The sequence below is a fragment of the Cervus canadensis genome, chromosome 9 (assembly GCF_019320065.1).
Source record: "Cervus canadensis isolate Bull #8, Minnesota chromosome 9, ASM1932006v1, whole genome shotgun sequence".
NCBI lineage: Eukaryota > Metazoa > Chordata > Mammalia > Artiodactyla > Cervidae > Cervus > Cervus canadensis.
The window spans coordinates 2,531,664-2,547,557 of record NC_057394.1 but is presented as its reverse complement, the minus strand read 5'-3'; the positions used below and the strand labels follow the sequence as shown (position 1 = coordinate 2,547,557).

Below are 15,894 nucleotides of genomic sequence, written 5' to 3'. Positions count from 1 at the left end.
ACTATAACATGACAAAAAGCCTACTCTTTGAATTTTTAACACTTCTTTTGACTGAAAGGGGAGAGAGAGGGACATGCAATTATCTTTCAACACTGACCAGAATAACGGTTGCATTTTCATCATCTCAGCTTTAGTAGCAAACTTTCAGCCTCATTCACTGCTTTTCAAGTTTTGGGCATTACTAGTTAAACTTATAATTTGGAGGCAAAAAAAATGGGCAGATATAAGTAAGGACTTTTGAATTTGCACTAAGTACTAGGTCACGTTTATAAATATCAAAGATTATGCATTGATTCTATGTAAAAATATAAGTCATTATATTAAGATATACATATGGATTTTAAGATAATTATTAAAATCACTAATATAATGAACTCTATACAGAACCTATTTTTTTTCACATTGAAAGAATTGGAATTTAACATTGTACTATAGTAATTCACTCAAGTTACCTGTACCAATACCTAATGGATAGACTAAAGTCACAGTTAACACTACAGATATACTTAAGGTCACACAGTTTTAACATGATTAGAGAATATTATTATTCCGTATTGGAGCTTGAATTATGAAAAAAATATCCACATTAAGCCTCTTGGAGCACAACTGGATGAGAAATTATGAAACTAAACACATATACGCACACACACATCACCCCCAAATAATAATTTTTATGGAAAGCTGGGTACTCTTTAATCAAAACTGATACTAAAAAGCCCAGTGTTTACAAAATGCTATGCGTGTAATCATTCATTAATGTATGTTATAGACCACCATATTTGACCAAATATTCCAAATTAAGCACCATAAGCAAAGAGCATTCTCTAAATCCTGTCTATGGGCATAAATATCACCCCTGGAATGAGAATGCAGGGCCACACGTGAAGACACCTTTGCCTGATCAACTCTGGACAGGTAAAAGCAACTGGATACAAACTTAACATTTCCTAATCCAACAGAAAAGAAATCAGAACCTCTAACTTGACTGTTACAACACTTGTAAACATGCAGCCTACAAGTTTTAACCCAATTGCATTTCAGCGGAATTCAATCAATTCCATTCTGATGCAATGAATTTAATTAAATGAGACCCCCCCCCCCACCTCGCAAGCACAGACGTATCTTGTATACTTTGCACCCACAAAGCAAACGCTAGTTTCCAACACAGACTCCAGCTCTCTCTGTCCACACTTCCTTCTGTGCTCTTTAATTCCACGCACAGTTAATGCAAGTCTGTGCCAGCCAGCCAGAAAGACATGGAAGAGTCAGGAGCAATTACTAGACTCAGCATTTCCTCGATCTTGACTGATGACTTCACCAGTTCTCTCCAGAAACAAATCTACAAATCTATTGTAGACGAGCTCTGTCTACAATATTCAGCCTTGAGTGATTCAGAATAATCACTGCCATCTTGAAGAACACATCCAAATTGATGAACTTAACACAGAAAGAATCGTCGCACTGAAATGTGGAGAGCGCTGTTCTCAGGAAACCTACAACCTGATCAGTAACGGGTTTATAACCACTGATTTTGCAGGTTCAGAAAATTGTTCGGCAGATGAAAAATGCCAGCATTAAAAGCCTTCCCCAACTTGCATGGAAAAACATTCTACTCATGTCTGCAGCAGATAAAGTCTACAGAAACTCACCTACTACAGGGGCCCTGGCGAAGACCCCGTGGGGGCTGAGGGGGCAGGACTCTCTCCCGCTGTTTTTCCTGCTCCGTGTACTTGGCAGAGCAGATAAAAAGAGTCCAGGTACATTTTCCCTTAAGTTTCTAAGGTGAAATGGGAACACTCGATTCTACCCCAAAAAAGCAAAACAAAAAACCCTTTCCACCTGCCAACTCTGATACCAAAACCCGGAACTCCACTTCTACAGAAAATGCATTAGTGGGAATCTTAACAGAAAAGCCATTATCCCCGTGCTGGTCCTGAAACTTCTGCAAGTTCTTTGCAGAAAGAGACGCGTTTTAAATACTAAGGTCTAAAGAAAATAAAGCATTAATTATCTATTAAAATTCCTTTTCAGGAGGGTGGTGGGCCCACGGAAGAATGAAAGAATCAGACACTGGAGGTGTTCCTGACCAGCTGGGACAACCAGACAAACCAAAAACAGCGCAGGAGTGGCCACTCTCATTGAGTCAGCCCCGAGGAGCGAAGTCGCAGTCAAACAGTGATGACTCAGCAGCTCCAAGTTTCAGGGTTCTCTTTTTCTCTTGATGCTCCCCAGATGAAGGGCCAACACTGTCAATCTGAGAAATCTACACTCCAGTTACACATTTTCATCTTGACAATTTCTCTTAATATATGACCACATCATAAAAGGTCATCAGAAAGTGCGGTCCTCATGTAGTTTCAGGATTAGAATGCTATTTTCCTTCGCTATTACTCTACTATGTAATTTAAAACACTACTACATGACAATTGATAATTATCTATGAAAAAAAAAAAAACACCTCAAGTGAAATAGAGATGGGAGTAAACAATGGCTCTTAGAGACTGGAGTGAAACCAAATAGAAGAGGCCTGCATTTCTCAGGAAGGTACTGAGTCCACGTTCAGACAACTATGAGGGTTTTGGGGTTTGTTTTTCATTTAAGAACACGCATCAACAGAAGTGTCTTTCCTGCACACACTGGGGGTTTCAAGGTAGTAAGCATCAACAGCATCGCGGGATTTACTGGCATACTTCTCTAGAGGAGCTGAAGCCCTCTGGATGTGGACAAGCTCCTGGACCGCCCCGTGGAGCACAAGAGGAGAGGGTAATAAGGGCCTTGCTTTGCAGCCGGAGAAAGTGAGACAGAGGGACTCCTCTCGTACGTGACTCAGCAAGGTCGGCAACTAGAAACCTGGTTTCCGGATCCCTGGGTCACTGCTCCACACGCCCTGCCTCCTTCTCTGAAGTACTGTTTTGGTAAAGGCTTCTCTTTCCATAAAGGAACTAGAACAAGTCACATGACTTTCATTCAGGAAAGCCTGTGTGTGTTTTCATCAGCACCTTAGTTGTCTGCTCCTGGGAACAGGGTGGGAGCCGGGCACATGATTGGCTTATTATGATAAGAGCAGGCCAACCAAAGCGGAAAAGCAAGATCGACAGAGAAAATAAAGTGTGTGTGGTTTGTCAAGCCATCTCCTTGGAGTTCTAAAAATATTCAGGTCCCCTGCTTGAAGACTTCAACAGACAACAGTTTTAAACATAAATTATGATGGTGTTGCTCTCTTATCCCACGATTCTTTCTGTGGGATATGAATAAATAGTCCTTTTATCAAACAAATTTAAATACAGATGCTTTCAGGGTAATTCTTATCTAATCTGCCTTGTACATACACACACACCAATTTTAGAACAAAAACCTCACTAAAGAGGAATACTAAAATAGCATAGCTTATACAGTATAGGACAATCTATAATCCTAACAACCAAACATACAAAGTTAATTTTAAAAAGCGGCTTTAATGCTCAGTAAATTCAGCAGCAGCAGGTCTGTTCCCAAACAACACCGTAAAGATGGCTTAGACTTTTCCACAAACACACCCACAAAGCACAGGATAAGTACCTTCTCCCTGCTCCCAAGTGAGATGCATAATTTAGAGTTAAAATTTCATCTTCTCTGGACAACCTACAAAGACATAAACACACGTCTGGGTGTCAATCTAAGGGGTACTAACTTTTTAATTGGCTCCAGCACGGAAACTCCACCCCCAGCCCCAATTCTACTGGAAACATCCAAGCAGGAAACGTTGCTGGAACCTTAACTCTTTTTTTTTTTTTTTTTTGGAACCTTAACTCTTTGTCACCGCTTATCCAAACGCCAGACACTGCCCACGCGACCCCGAACGATTCCGACTCCGTGGAGCTCACGGAGCGTATCCACGCGGAGCCCGAGGAGCTGAGTGTGGAAACACAGCCACTGCTGAGGCTCAGGGCAATGCACCCCATGCACTCAGGAAGCTCACTTTCCGTTTTATCTTCAAAGAAATGCTTTGCAAGTCTTCCCTCCATAAATCATGCTCTCAAAGAACACTTATCTCCTGTGAACTTCTTATTTATGAGCATCACAAACCAATGTCTCTGCGCAAACAGGAGTGAAATAAAAGTGGACGCTTCTTTCTGGCTCCACAGAAACACAAGGAAGCTTCGCTCCCACCCCCCACCCCGTTAATCAAAACGAGAGCCTCCTCTTCCCTAGGCCACTGTTCTCTGTGCTCAAATTAGTCTACCAGAAATCCATTTAGCGTGTAGGCCTTTTTGAAAGAAAGGAAAAAAATAATATGGTTTGGACACAATGGATCAATTGTAGTTACCTATTTTGTTTAAAAATAGTCTTTTCCCGTTCTTAAAAGGGTGTTTACCATAACACTCACAGAGACTTTGGACAAACGGCAATCCAAAGCGATTTCAGTGACCACAGAATTTACAAGCTGTTTTGATTTCAGAGCCCTGAATCCTATAGGTTGAGAGGAATGTTATACTGGTGGGAAATAGGGGACAAAACAAGCCAGACCAGGCCTCTCGCTAAACTTATCTCTTGCAGTTTAAAAGTTTCTCTCTTCTGAAAAGGGCATTATAGCAGCAGTGAATCATGTTTCTGAATGTATCTACTTTATCCGAAAGGCCTTGGATTCCTTCAGGCCGGGAGGCACACACTCCAGCTCACTCTTCCGCTAACTGCGAGAACCGCCTCCCAGGGCCCTCCTCAATCCACTCCGGGTTTTTCCTGCCTGCTCTACCAGAGGCTGTAAAAGGTGTTGTGTTCTCAGGCTGTTTTTTTCTGATGAGAATCAGATTTCAGCAAGATGTACTCTGGTGTTCACTCTGGTCTATACCCCTTCCTGTGCCTGCGGATTTCTCCCCCAGTCAAGTCTAGTTACGCTGCTGTGTTTATCCAGCCTGTGTCTTGGATGGCACCTAATAATCCTTCAACTCCCAGACACACCAGCAATTTTTCAGACGCACCTGTAGGGCTTAAGTGCCTCCAAGAAAAGCGACCTTCAGCTGAGCATCACCATTTACGGGGCACATCCTGACGGCTTCCAACTTGCGTCATTAGATGCCGCAGGGCCTCGTCCCTGAGAGTTCTCTGTGCCTCTTTTCATCTTGTAGTCAATGATTTTAGAAAAAAAGCAAATCGCTTTCCCTCTATTGTATGAGAATAACAGGGTATCCACCCTACAGCTATAACTTTAATTTTTTTTCTTCTTTAAGTTTATTTTATTTGGAGGATAACGTCTTTACAATAGTGTGTTGGTATCTGCCATACGTCAACAAGAATCGGCCACAGGGGTGCATACGTCCCCACCCTCTTGAACCCAGCTGTAACTTTAACTCCCATGGATTCGAGAAAACACATGCTGGATTTACCCCGCATCAGATGCATCTGTTTGCTTTCAGAACACAAGGTGTACAGATCCCCATGCTGAGCCCATCATCACCCTGCAACCCCGGCAGACTGCTGACCTCAGGCCAGCATCTGAGCACTGTTCACTACTCTGTCCTCCGCGGTTCCCATAGCGCTTCTATCTTCCTGCACGGAAGCAGCTATAAAATTAAGGAACTCTTTGAGCCCACCCTCCCACCTCTCCTCCCCCTCTCATTCGGGGTCTGAGACAACCAGGTCAAGGCAAGCACACCTCCGTCCCTGCGGATCTGCGAGGAGCCGGGGAGTAACCACACTGGGCGCCACCCCCTGGGGCTGCCCGCTCCTGAAACCACCCATGTGGCATCTTTCACTGTCTTCTCTCAAGTCCAGACTCTCATCGCCTGGGCAACAGGGAAAATGCTGGTGGCTGGGCTCCGCCCACTGGTCGCTTTCCTTGACTGCGCCTACCTAGGCTGACCCCCCAGGTCATTTCTCAGACCTGCTCCAGTGGTCTAGCTGGGGCAAGTGCCCCCAACTCTACCCCCAGTCAGCCTCCCCTTCCCTCCCGCCGCAGCACAGCACAACAGGGGAGCTTCTTAGGAAGGCACGGGAGCCACAGCCCAGACCCACTGCGTGGGAATCTCGGGGGTTCACCCAGCCCCGCCCCCCCTGGCCTCAGACTCTCCAGGTGATGCCCAGGTGGGCTCAAGCTCCAGACCTGGGTTTCAGAAGCATCACCCTTTCAGCCCCCTAGAGAACAGGCACGTCTCTGGTGGAAATGCTCCCACGGTCCCCACGTAAACTTGAAATGGCTCAGGGCTCCCTGCAACGGCCAGCCAAAATGGATGCTCGTTTCCTAAACAACTTTCGGCCTGTTTTTCTAAACTTTGAGGCTCAGCAAGAATTAGGCCGGCCAGGCTCCAGGAAAACAAAGAGAGAGGTGACGTCCGCGGGCCTGGGAGCCGCCAGTGGGTGGGCGGGTCCCTCCCCCCTCCCAGCAGAAGTTTCCCACTTCACAGATGGGAGGACCCCCTGGGCCACCTCCCGGCGGAGTGGCTGACCCCCCCCCCCCCAAGGTGTTCACAAACGGGAAGAGGAGGGGGGCTCTGGGGCCAAAGAAAACAGATCTGTCTCCCAGGTCGGAAGACTCACTGTTGAACTCAAAGGCGACCTGAGCGCTCTCGCGAGGTCTTTGGGAAAAGACAGACACTGGGCCAAACGCAAAACAAAGTGAGAACCCTGTGCCAGAACTTGGGCACTGAGGTCAAGGTACCCCCGAAGGGAAGCAGTTTCCAGACGACCCGCCAGCCCGCCCTCCTCCCGCCCCCAGGCCCTCACCTTTCACCACCGTGGCCTCTTTCAGGTGATGCGTCAAGAAGTCGATGCTGGCGTAGGCGTTGGCCGCGGGCAGAGCACCGGGGCCTGGCCCCCCGCACACCCCGGCGGGGCTGGCAGCGCCCACGGCGCTGATGAGACCCCCGAGGCTCCGGGTGCGGCCCCAGGCGCTCCTGTCGCCCGTCTGCCCGTGTGGGTGCTGCTGCAGGGGCGGTGACAGCCCCGGCTCGTCCCTCACGTCGATGGCGATGTAGTTGAGGCCATTCTGGAAGCCGGCGGACGTCTCCCGGCGCATGGGCGAACTGTTGCCCCCGGGACAGCCGACCAGGCTGCAGCCGGGCTGAGCCGGCGTCCAGGCCCGCGCCTGCTGCGGCGTCGGCGGGGGCTGGCGCGGCGACGAGGGGGGCTCGTCGCCCCCACCCAGGCCGCCGCCGCAGCCCCCTTCGCTGCCTTTCCTGAGAGAAACGTTCTCCACCGAGGCCGAGTTGTGACGCTTGGGGGTGTGAGCAAAGGACGGGGACACGGGGGTCACAGTGGTGGTCGAGGAGAAGGTCTCGGAGCTGTGGCGACGACGGCCCCCCTGCGGGTCCGCGCGGATGACCTTGGCCCCCCGGTGCGGGTCTGGGGGCTGGCCGGCCTGCAGGAAGGCCTCGACCCCCGACACCTGATCCATGAGGCTCAGCCTCTTGAGGCCGGACACGGGGCTGCTCACGCGGGCACCGTCGGGCTTCGGGGGCGCAGCGATCGGTTGCGGCGGGGTGGCGGCCACGCCGAAGGCCATCTCGGTGTAGTCACCGTTGTCCCCCGTGCCCGAGGACGAGGAGGAGGCCGCGCCTGGGCCCTGGGAGGTGGTTGCCGCAGGCAGGCGGTACAGCTCGCCCGGTGGGGGCGGCGGGGGTGGCGGCTGCAGGGCCGAGGAGGGAGCGGCCGGGCGAGGGGGCAGCGGCGGGTACACGGAGGCCTCTGGGGACAGCAGAGCGTCCAAGGAGCCCACGGGGTCCCGGCCCTGGGCGCCCGGCTGCGGCGACTTGGGCGAGCTGAAGTCGAGGTTCATGTAGTCGGAGAGCGGGGAGCGCTGCCGGCTGTCCCCACTCGTGCCCGGGGTGCCGGAGCCCAGGGACGAGGCCGGGCTGCTGGCGGACAGCAGCGACGACGAGGAGGCGGCCGAGGCCAGGAGCGGGGGCGCGGGCGGCGACAGGCGCGCGCCGGCCTCCCCGAAGTCGATGTTGATGTACTCGCCTGGACTCCTGGGTTCGGGGGGCAGCGGGTACTCGTGCATGCGGGGCAGGGCCGGCAGCCCCTCCAGAGACAGGCGCGTGGGCCGCACTGCCCGGCAGCGCTGAGCCAGGAAGCCGTCGGGGCGGCTACCTCCGCCACCGCCTGGCCTCCCAGGCGAAGGCACGGCGGGGAGGGGTGGCTGGGGGTGGCCGCTGCCAGCCGCCGTGGCCGGGAAGGCACTGGACGCCTGCGCGGGGCCGGGGGCCGGCTCCAGCGGCTCCTCCTCCAAGACCCGGCCCACGGGCGAGCTCATGAGCACGTACTGGTCGCTGTCGCCGTGGCAGGCGTGGGGGGCCTTGTAGGAGCGGGGCAGGGAGCTGTAGCAGTAGCCGGGCACGCCCCGCAGAGTCTCCCCCGCAGCAGAGAAGAAGTCGGGCGGGGTGCCCGCGGTGCCCGCGTCGCTGGGGGACATGTTGAGGTAGTCCCCGTTGGGCAGCAGCTTGCTGTCGGCGCTCTCCATGGACAGCTTGGAACCGCACCACATGCGCATGTACCCGCTGTCCTCGGGGGAGCTCTCGGCCGGGGAGCCGGTCTTGTAGCCGCCCGCGGTGCCCGGGAAGGCCCTGCCGGCTGCCGACGCGGGCGTGGGCACCGCTGGCCCCGCAGGGGGCAAGGCGGCAGGCCCGGGGCGTGGCTGCAGGATCTGCTTCGGGGCCGACACGCTGGTGGGGCTCATGGGCATATAGTCGTCGCTCTTGCAGCTCCCGCTGCCCGCCCCCAGGAGGGCCACGCCGGGGGTCATGGGCACGTAGCCGTCGTCCGCGCCCAGATTACTGCTAGAGCTGCGGTGCGAGCCGATCTCGACGTCGCCGTAGTCCTCGGGGTACGGGTGGTAGGCCACCTTGGGAGAGGACGCGCTGCAGGACGGGCACAGGCGGCCGGAGCTGCCCGAGAAGGTGGCCCGCATCAGCGTGTACTCGTCCAGGGACGCGGAGGACGGCTGGGGCGCCGGCCGCTGCCGGGCAGGCGTGGTCAGCGAGTAAGTCCGCTTCCTCAGCCCTCGGTCCAAGTCCGGGGCGCCGTCCCCAGAGACCCTGCGGTAGGCGCGGCCGCCGCAGTGGCTCAGCGGCCTCTCCATGGTCATGTAGCCGTACAGCTCACCCGCGCTGCCATCCCGCGCCGGGGGCGTCTCGGCGATGGACTCGGGCGTGTTGCTCCGGAGGCCGCAGTAGACCCTCAGGTCCCCGGGGCTGGAGCCATACTCGTCCAAGGACATGAAGCCGGGGTCGCTGGGGGAGCCCGAGGCCGAGGCGCTGCCGCTCGAGGGGCGCTGGGGGTGCAGGGGGTGCTGCAGGTGCGGGTGTGGGCCGGGGGGCGGCGGGTAGGAGCCCGAGCCGTGCCCGCTGCTGGACGACAGGCTGCCGGGGCTGGTGGCCGCCGGGGGCGAGTGCGCCACGGGCATGGACATGGAGCGGCTGTGCTGCAGGCCGCCCCCTGCCGGCGCCAGCGCCGCCTTGCCCGCGCGGCCGCCGCTCAGCGTGTGCGAGCGGCTCAGAGGCGCGCGCACCGGGCCCGGGCTCAGGGGGCTGCCCGCCACCGACACCGGCCTGCCGCCCGCCGCCGCCGCCGCCCCGGACCCCGCCCCGGCCCCCGCCGCCGCCGCCGCGCCGCCGTCGCCCTCGCTGGCCGTGCGCACCCGGCACGCGCTGCACTTGGCGGCGGGCGGGGTGGCGGCCAGGCTGTCGGTGCGCGAGCGGCGCACCAGCCCCGTCTGGCTCGGGGGCAGGTTGACCAAGTGGTGATGGCGGCGCGCGCCGGGCACGCTGATGGGGTGCGTGGCCGACGAGCCGGACGACTGGCTCTTGCTGCGCGGCCGGAACTCGAAGAGCTCCTTGAGCGCCTTCATGGCCTCCAGGATGGTCTCGTGGATGTTCTGCGCCACCACCGAGTCGTCCGCCTGCATCCACAGCTCGCCGGGGCCCGTGACGGCGGAGCGGCCCACCTCGATGAAGAAGAAGCTGTCCGAGTGGCCGCAGCGGCGGATGCTCATGAGCTGCAGCGTCACCGACGGCTGCTCGCAGTTGAGCTTCACGAAGCCGATGGTGCGCGCCGACAGGCACAGGCGGTAGACGCCCGTCAGGTTCTTGCTCTGGCCCAGGCCCTTGGGCTTCAGGTTCACCTGCCACACCTCGCGGTAGGCGGCCGTGGCGGGCGCCACCAGCCCGTAGCTGTCATCGGCCGCGGCGGCGCCCGCCGAGCCGCCCAGGGCGCCGGGCAGGGAGGCGCTGCAGGACCCAGAGGTGGCGGCGGCGGCGGGGGGCGCGTCGCCGGCGCCCGCGCGGCCCTCGCTGACCAGGTCGGTGAGCGCGCGGTACCAGCCCTCCTGCTCCTGCTCGTTCTCGGCCGCCACGGCGAAGTACTCGTCCCTGGTGTAGAGGGCGATCAGGTACTTGTGCTTGGCGTCGGCGCGCTTGTTGATGTTCAGGCAGCAGTCGAGCGCGATGACCCGCTTCGGGGCGCCCGCCTTGCTCCGCCACTTCTTCTCGCTCTCGTAGTACTCGAGCCGCGGCGGCTGCGGCGCCGGGCCCCCGCCCGCGCCCGCCTCGTCGCCGCCCGCGCCGGGCCCGCGCAGCACGAAGAAGCGCTTGTGGCCGTGCTTCTGCTTGCGCAGGTAGCCGCACTTGCGCACGCTGTGGTTGTTGTTGTTGTTGTTGTTGTTGAGGTTGGGGCCGTCCCCGCCCGCCGGCCCGGGGGGCCCGTGCTCCGGCGGGCTCGCCATCGCGGGCGCTTCAGGCCGCGCCGCCCGGCCCGGCTTGGAGGGGCCGGGGGCGGGGGCTGGGGGCCGGGGGGGGCGGAGCGCAGGGGGGCGCGGGCGGCTCCCCACCACCTCCTCCTCGCCCGCCGGGGCCCGCGCCCCTCGGGCCCAGGAGGTGGGGAAGGTTCGGGGAGGCCCCGCGGGGGCCGGCACCCGCGCGGTGGCGCAGCGCCCTCCGCGATCCGGGGCCCCAGAAGGTGCCCGGTGCGGGCGGTGGCCGCCGCCCCCCCTTCCCCGCGGCCCGGCTTGCCCGCGGCCGCTGCCTCCCGGGCTCTCGGGCGGCGCCTGGGGGACTCGCTGGCTGGGCCGAGAGTCGGGGTCCCCGAGCCGCGGGGCCGAGCCTAAGGCGCGCGCGGCCGCACGGGTCCCGCCGCCGCGCTGCGCTCCGGGGCGCCGAGGTGCGCCCGGGGACTCGGGGTCCGCGCCGCCGCCGCCGGGGCTGCCGCTGCCGCCGCTGCTGCTGCCGCTGCCAACGGCGACCCGGGCTCGTCGCGGTCCCCGCCGCACAGTGAGTAACACATCGCGCACCGAGTGACTGAACTAAGAAGAGCAAAACAACATGTGACTCGGCGTTACGCAGGCACACACGGCGCGGCCGCCCCGCCCCGCCGCCCGCATTGGCGCCGCGCCCCCCGACGGACGGCGCGCACGGCCAATGGGCGCGGGCCGCGGGGAGGGCGGGCCGCGCGCCCCCGCCCCGCCCCCCTTTCTCCCGGGGCCGCGTTTCCCGCCGTCCCCTCCCCCGCCCCCTCCCGCGGGGGGCCCGGGCCGGGGCGGGGCGCGGCGGGGCGGGGGCGGCCGGGCCTCATTAATCAGAGGCTCGTTGCGGAGGCCGGCGGAGGAGATGCCACCCAGGGCGGGAAAAGGGGCGCGCGGGAGGGGCGGGGGCCGGCCGCCGCGCGCAGGGCCCGGCCCTCCCGCCTTTGACTCAATTAATTGGGCTCCGAGCTTCCGCCGGGGAGGGGACGCTGCAGGGGACGGGGGCCGACCGAGATCAAGGGGCGAGACCGCCAGCCCGGGCTCGGGGCTTGGGAGGGGGCGGTGGCACCCCCCCTCCACCGGGCCCCGCACCGCCTTGCCGCCGCCCCACTGGCTGGGGCCTGGAGGAGGCAGTGAACTTGGCTGCCCCTTCGAAATTCCCTACCCCCCGGCACACACTTGGGCGCGCGGATCCGGTGCCCGGGCTGGGGGTGGGCGCGCGCCCACCACCACCACCCCCGCCTCGGCGTGTTCGCGTCTGGGTGGTTCCCGTGGTGCCCGGCCCGCGGCTTGTTTACGAGCATCCCATTAGTCACCGGTGAGCTCAGGATCGATAGCAGCTTCGAGCCCCTTCCTGGAAAGGGAGCCGGGGTCGGCAAGGGGCGCGGATGGGGCGCCCCCAACCCCGGGCCGCGCGGGCCCCAGGCGCTCCCGGGGTCCCACCCGCTCAGGGCTGCCCTTCCCCCGCACCCGATCGTGGGCCCTTTCCGGGGCGTCATCAGCGCCATTCACTTGTCAGGTTCTCGGGAAGTTGAAATCGTCTGTTTGGATGTAACAGGAGAAAGGGGAGGACGAGCGGGCGGAGAAGACTGCAGTTTTCATCGTGCCGGGAAGAGGGCGGGCTCCGGCGAGCCGAGCCGGGTCCCTGCGGCCGCGGCCCGCCCCTCGCCGGCCCCCGGCCCCGCGCGCCGAGGCGCGGGAGTGGGCGTCTCCGGACCTGCGCGCCCGCAGCGGGTGCCGCATGAAAGATGCCCTTGGATGCTTTAGATATTTCCATCTACGTGGCTTCTGTGACTTTCAAAGTCGATTACAAATAAGGACCTACCATATAACGCGTCTCCTAAATGACTGTGAGGGCTGCTGCTGAGGGTGGGAGGCCCCGAGTTCAGATCTCAGCAGGCTACTAATCCTGCGGAAACTAAAAAGGCTATAGACGCAAGCCTTGGTCGGGTTTTTTGGTTTGTTTTTAATTGTGTCTTCATGAAATAATTTTGAAACAAAAAAAAAAATTTTTTTTAACTGCTGGAAGTTTGCCTTTGAATGCCGTCTATACCTTACAAAAGTCTTCGTTTTCAATGTCATGGAGTCTTACATTTAAGAATAATAATTTAAGATTGTAATTTTTGAAAGAGTGATAAATATTTTAACATGTTTGTAAAAATGGGACCTGAAAATTCTGCTAGTTAATATTATGGGCCAAGAGATCCCTATTCACCAAAAGATAGATCGCAGTAGTTTTGTTAGTTGCTATGTAAATTATGGTTACTGCTGAGTAACTTAAACAGAAGAAGGATCAATGACACAAAAGTCATCATAGAATTTGCCTCAAAGAGGTGTGTTCAAAGTCAATCCTTCATTTTGAACAAACCATGCTTTACAAAATAATACTTCTAGGAGTGGCGGAGCTGGTGCGGGTGCGTGCACGTTTCTGTGTGTGGCCATGGGTGTGTACGGACATTTGTGTGTGTGTGATTGTGTGTGTGTTCTATTCGTTTTAGATCTTGCTGTCCCTTTTATAGTAACAGATGTTGCCTAGCAAGTGTCCACCCAGCAAGGAGAGTTGATGGGGCTTCTCATCTGGGAGCTTCAAGACCATGTGACCCAATTCTGTTGGCCCTGTGATCATTTCCAGTAAAGGGGCCTGCCTAAATGTTCAGTAACCCTAACAAGCAGAGGGTGATTGTGGAGTAACCTCTTTCCAGCATCATGCCATAATAATTTCTTCAAAGAAAGGATTTTTCTGCTTGATTTTGGCTTTTCAAACAAAATTAAGCTTTCAAATACTCATTGAATATTTAGTTGCTGTGCCCTTCGGATGTCAACAAGTCCATCTTGGGTTGTTTCCCGCCCCCCCAAAGCTGTTCCAATGGGTGTTCAATACCAGCGTTCCAGTAATGGTGTCAGAAGTTCTCTGCTAGCAGCTGACACCCCCGTATACTAGTCGGTCCCTGGTTAGGGACAGACAAGCCAGGGCGAAGAATTTGTCTTCTGTAACAGTGGTGTTCTCATACTCTAGGATCACAGAGCTGCAGCAAAACTGCAAACTAATTGTCATTCTGAAGTCCTAGAACCTCTAGCTGCAAGTGTGGGAGTACAATTTCCATTCTCATTAAGAAGTCAGCCCGTGAAACCAGCAGAAAGGAACTCTGTAATTAGAAACATCCCAGTCTTCCTCAACGAAGGAACTGGTTGTCTTTCTCCCTTTCCATTGCCAAATAAGCTATTTATTTATTTAAAGCTTGTTTGACACCTTGTGATTTTTCCAACTGTTCTCCAGCAAAAGTCAGCTAATAACATCTGCCAACCTGTTCCCTGTGCAGGGCTGGGTGCTGCTTGCGTGGCCTGTTGCCAGCTAGAGCCTGGATGAAATTTTTTCCCATGGCCCAAAATGGATAACAAAATGGCCATATCTTCGAACAAATATTGCTTTTTGTTTGGTTGGTTTTATTGTTGTTTGAATATAAAATCTTACACAGTTTTTTTTTTTTTTTTTTTTTTTACCAAACCAAAAAGTCCTTTCTGGAATAATTTAATTACCTTTCATAGAGTAGTCAATTTCATAAAAGTATGATATTAAAAATATATAATAATTCATAATACAAATAATAGTAATAATAATGTGTGTTAGTCGCTCAGTTGTGTCCGACTCTGACCCGGTGGACTGTAGCCCACCAGGCTCCTCTGTCCATGGAATTCTCCAGGCAAGAACACTGGAGTGGGTTGCCATTCCCTTCTTCAGGGAGTAATAATAATAATGAACATTAATCTTCTTCTCTGTTTCATATAAGGAAGCATATATAGCAGGAGAAGTGTTAACATGAGAGTTTTTTGTTTTTAATTCTTAACCCTGTAGCTGTTTCACACTATTTTTTGTCTTGATGGACTCTTTATGAACTGACTAAGCTGATCAGTCAGTGAAATATTATATAAGCAGTTAGAGTAGCTTTAACTTAAAATGTATTTTAGGAGTGGAGATTTTAACATCAGAGGTCTATGTCCTGGTCTTTAGAAAGAGCGGCAGCATTCCATCAGGTTTGCTGTATTAAATAATGTATTTCAGTTGCTCATGTAATACATGACCCTTCCTGTGATGAATGAACTCCAAGGACAGTCTTTGCCTCATCTAGGATCCATATGGGGACTTCTTGCACTTTAGCTGCCGGTTTTTCCTCACAAACACATTTGCTAATATGTTTCAACTGAAATTTCACAAGGGTTTTGTAATATGCCAGTGCTGTGCAACAGAATGTTTTACATGAAAGAATCTAACTGCTGTTCTGATCATTTACTGTCAAGGGGTGGCTTTGCAAATGTTTGAAAAAGCAGGATTTGTTCATAGGCTGTATCGTTTTCTTGGAACTGGTAAAGCTTTCCACTTCAGTATTTGCTCTTTAAAAATCCTGATGCATTTTTAATAATCCTTTTTAAAAAATATTCTTTTGGGGAAGAAGAGTTTTCTAAAGTAAATGATTTCTTATGTGCCTGTAGTCTTGACCAACCTACTCTGACGCTCAAGAATTACTCTGAAAAGTGTATAAATTGAATTAATACTGCTCAGAATAATGCTCAGTTATGTGGTAAGCACCAGGACAGCTAATCCAATATTTAGAACATTTTCATTTTTAAAAGAAAATTATATTGAAGAAATATTAATATTAACATAATATAAACAAGCAATCACATAGTGACTGCAGTCAGTGACTCAGATTTCTTATTCATTCATCCCTGAATTCTGTTGTGTTTGAATTTGGAAAATATGTTTCTAGGTTAAAACACGCACACACTTTTTTCCCGTAAAGACTTTCCATGACTGAAATTAAAAGTTTACATTAATGGGTATATAACATTACTGAATCATCAAGACAAGCAAAAACTGTTCCTTCGCAGAAAATCCCTCTTCCTTGGAATTCTTGGACCTGAAATATAATATACTTACGTTTTGCACGACTAAATTGATGTCCTGCTATGTAGCTGCTGAGTTGAAGTGTTGTTTATGTTCTATTTGTTTTGTTTTTTCCTATCAGATCAGAATTAAAGTGTCTGCTTCTCAATATGTACTTCCTGAGCAGATGACATTAAAAAGGGGCGGGGGGGGCTCTAAAATGACACAGCTCTATTTTCTGGGAGGGGAGGGGGTGAGCGGTGAGGTCAGCGGGGAGTGCCCTTGAACACAGCCCAGATGTTAA

The 15,894-nt window shown here is 54.8% G+C and overlaps 1 protein-coding gene and 1 long non-coding RNA gene across 2 annotated transcripts in view; one reads left to right on the top strand and one right to left on the bottom strand.

The window, feature by feature from the left end:
* The window catches only part of IRS2 (insulin receptor substrate 2), a 30,417-nt gene extending 19,713 nt beyond the window's left edge, over positions 1–10,704 (bottom strand). Inside the window, exon 1 of the mRNA XM_043477956.1 lies at positions 6,700–10,704. Within this exon, the coding sequence (XP_043333891.1) occupies positions 6,700–10,693 (3,994 nt within the window). The 5' untranslated portion in view covers positions 10,694–10,704. The remainder of the gene's footprint in view (positions 1–6,699) is intronic.
* Positions 10,705–11,866: 1,162 nt separating this feature from the next.
* On the top strand, positions 11,867–12,918 carry LOC122447409. Its single transcript, XR_006271218.1, has 2 exons — positions 11,867–12,026; positions 12,228–12,918. It is a non-coding gene; the product is annotated as an uncharacterized LOC122447409 (long non-coding RNA).
* The last annotated feature ends 2,976 nt before the right edge of the window (positions 12,919–15,894 follow it).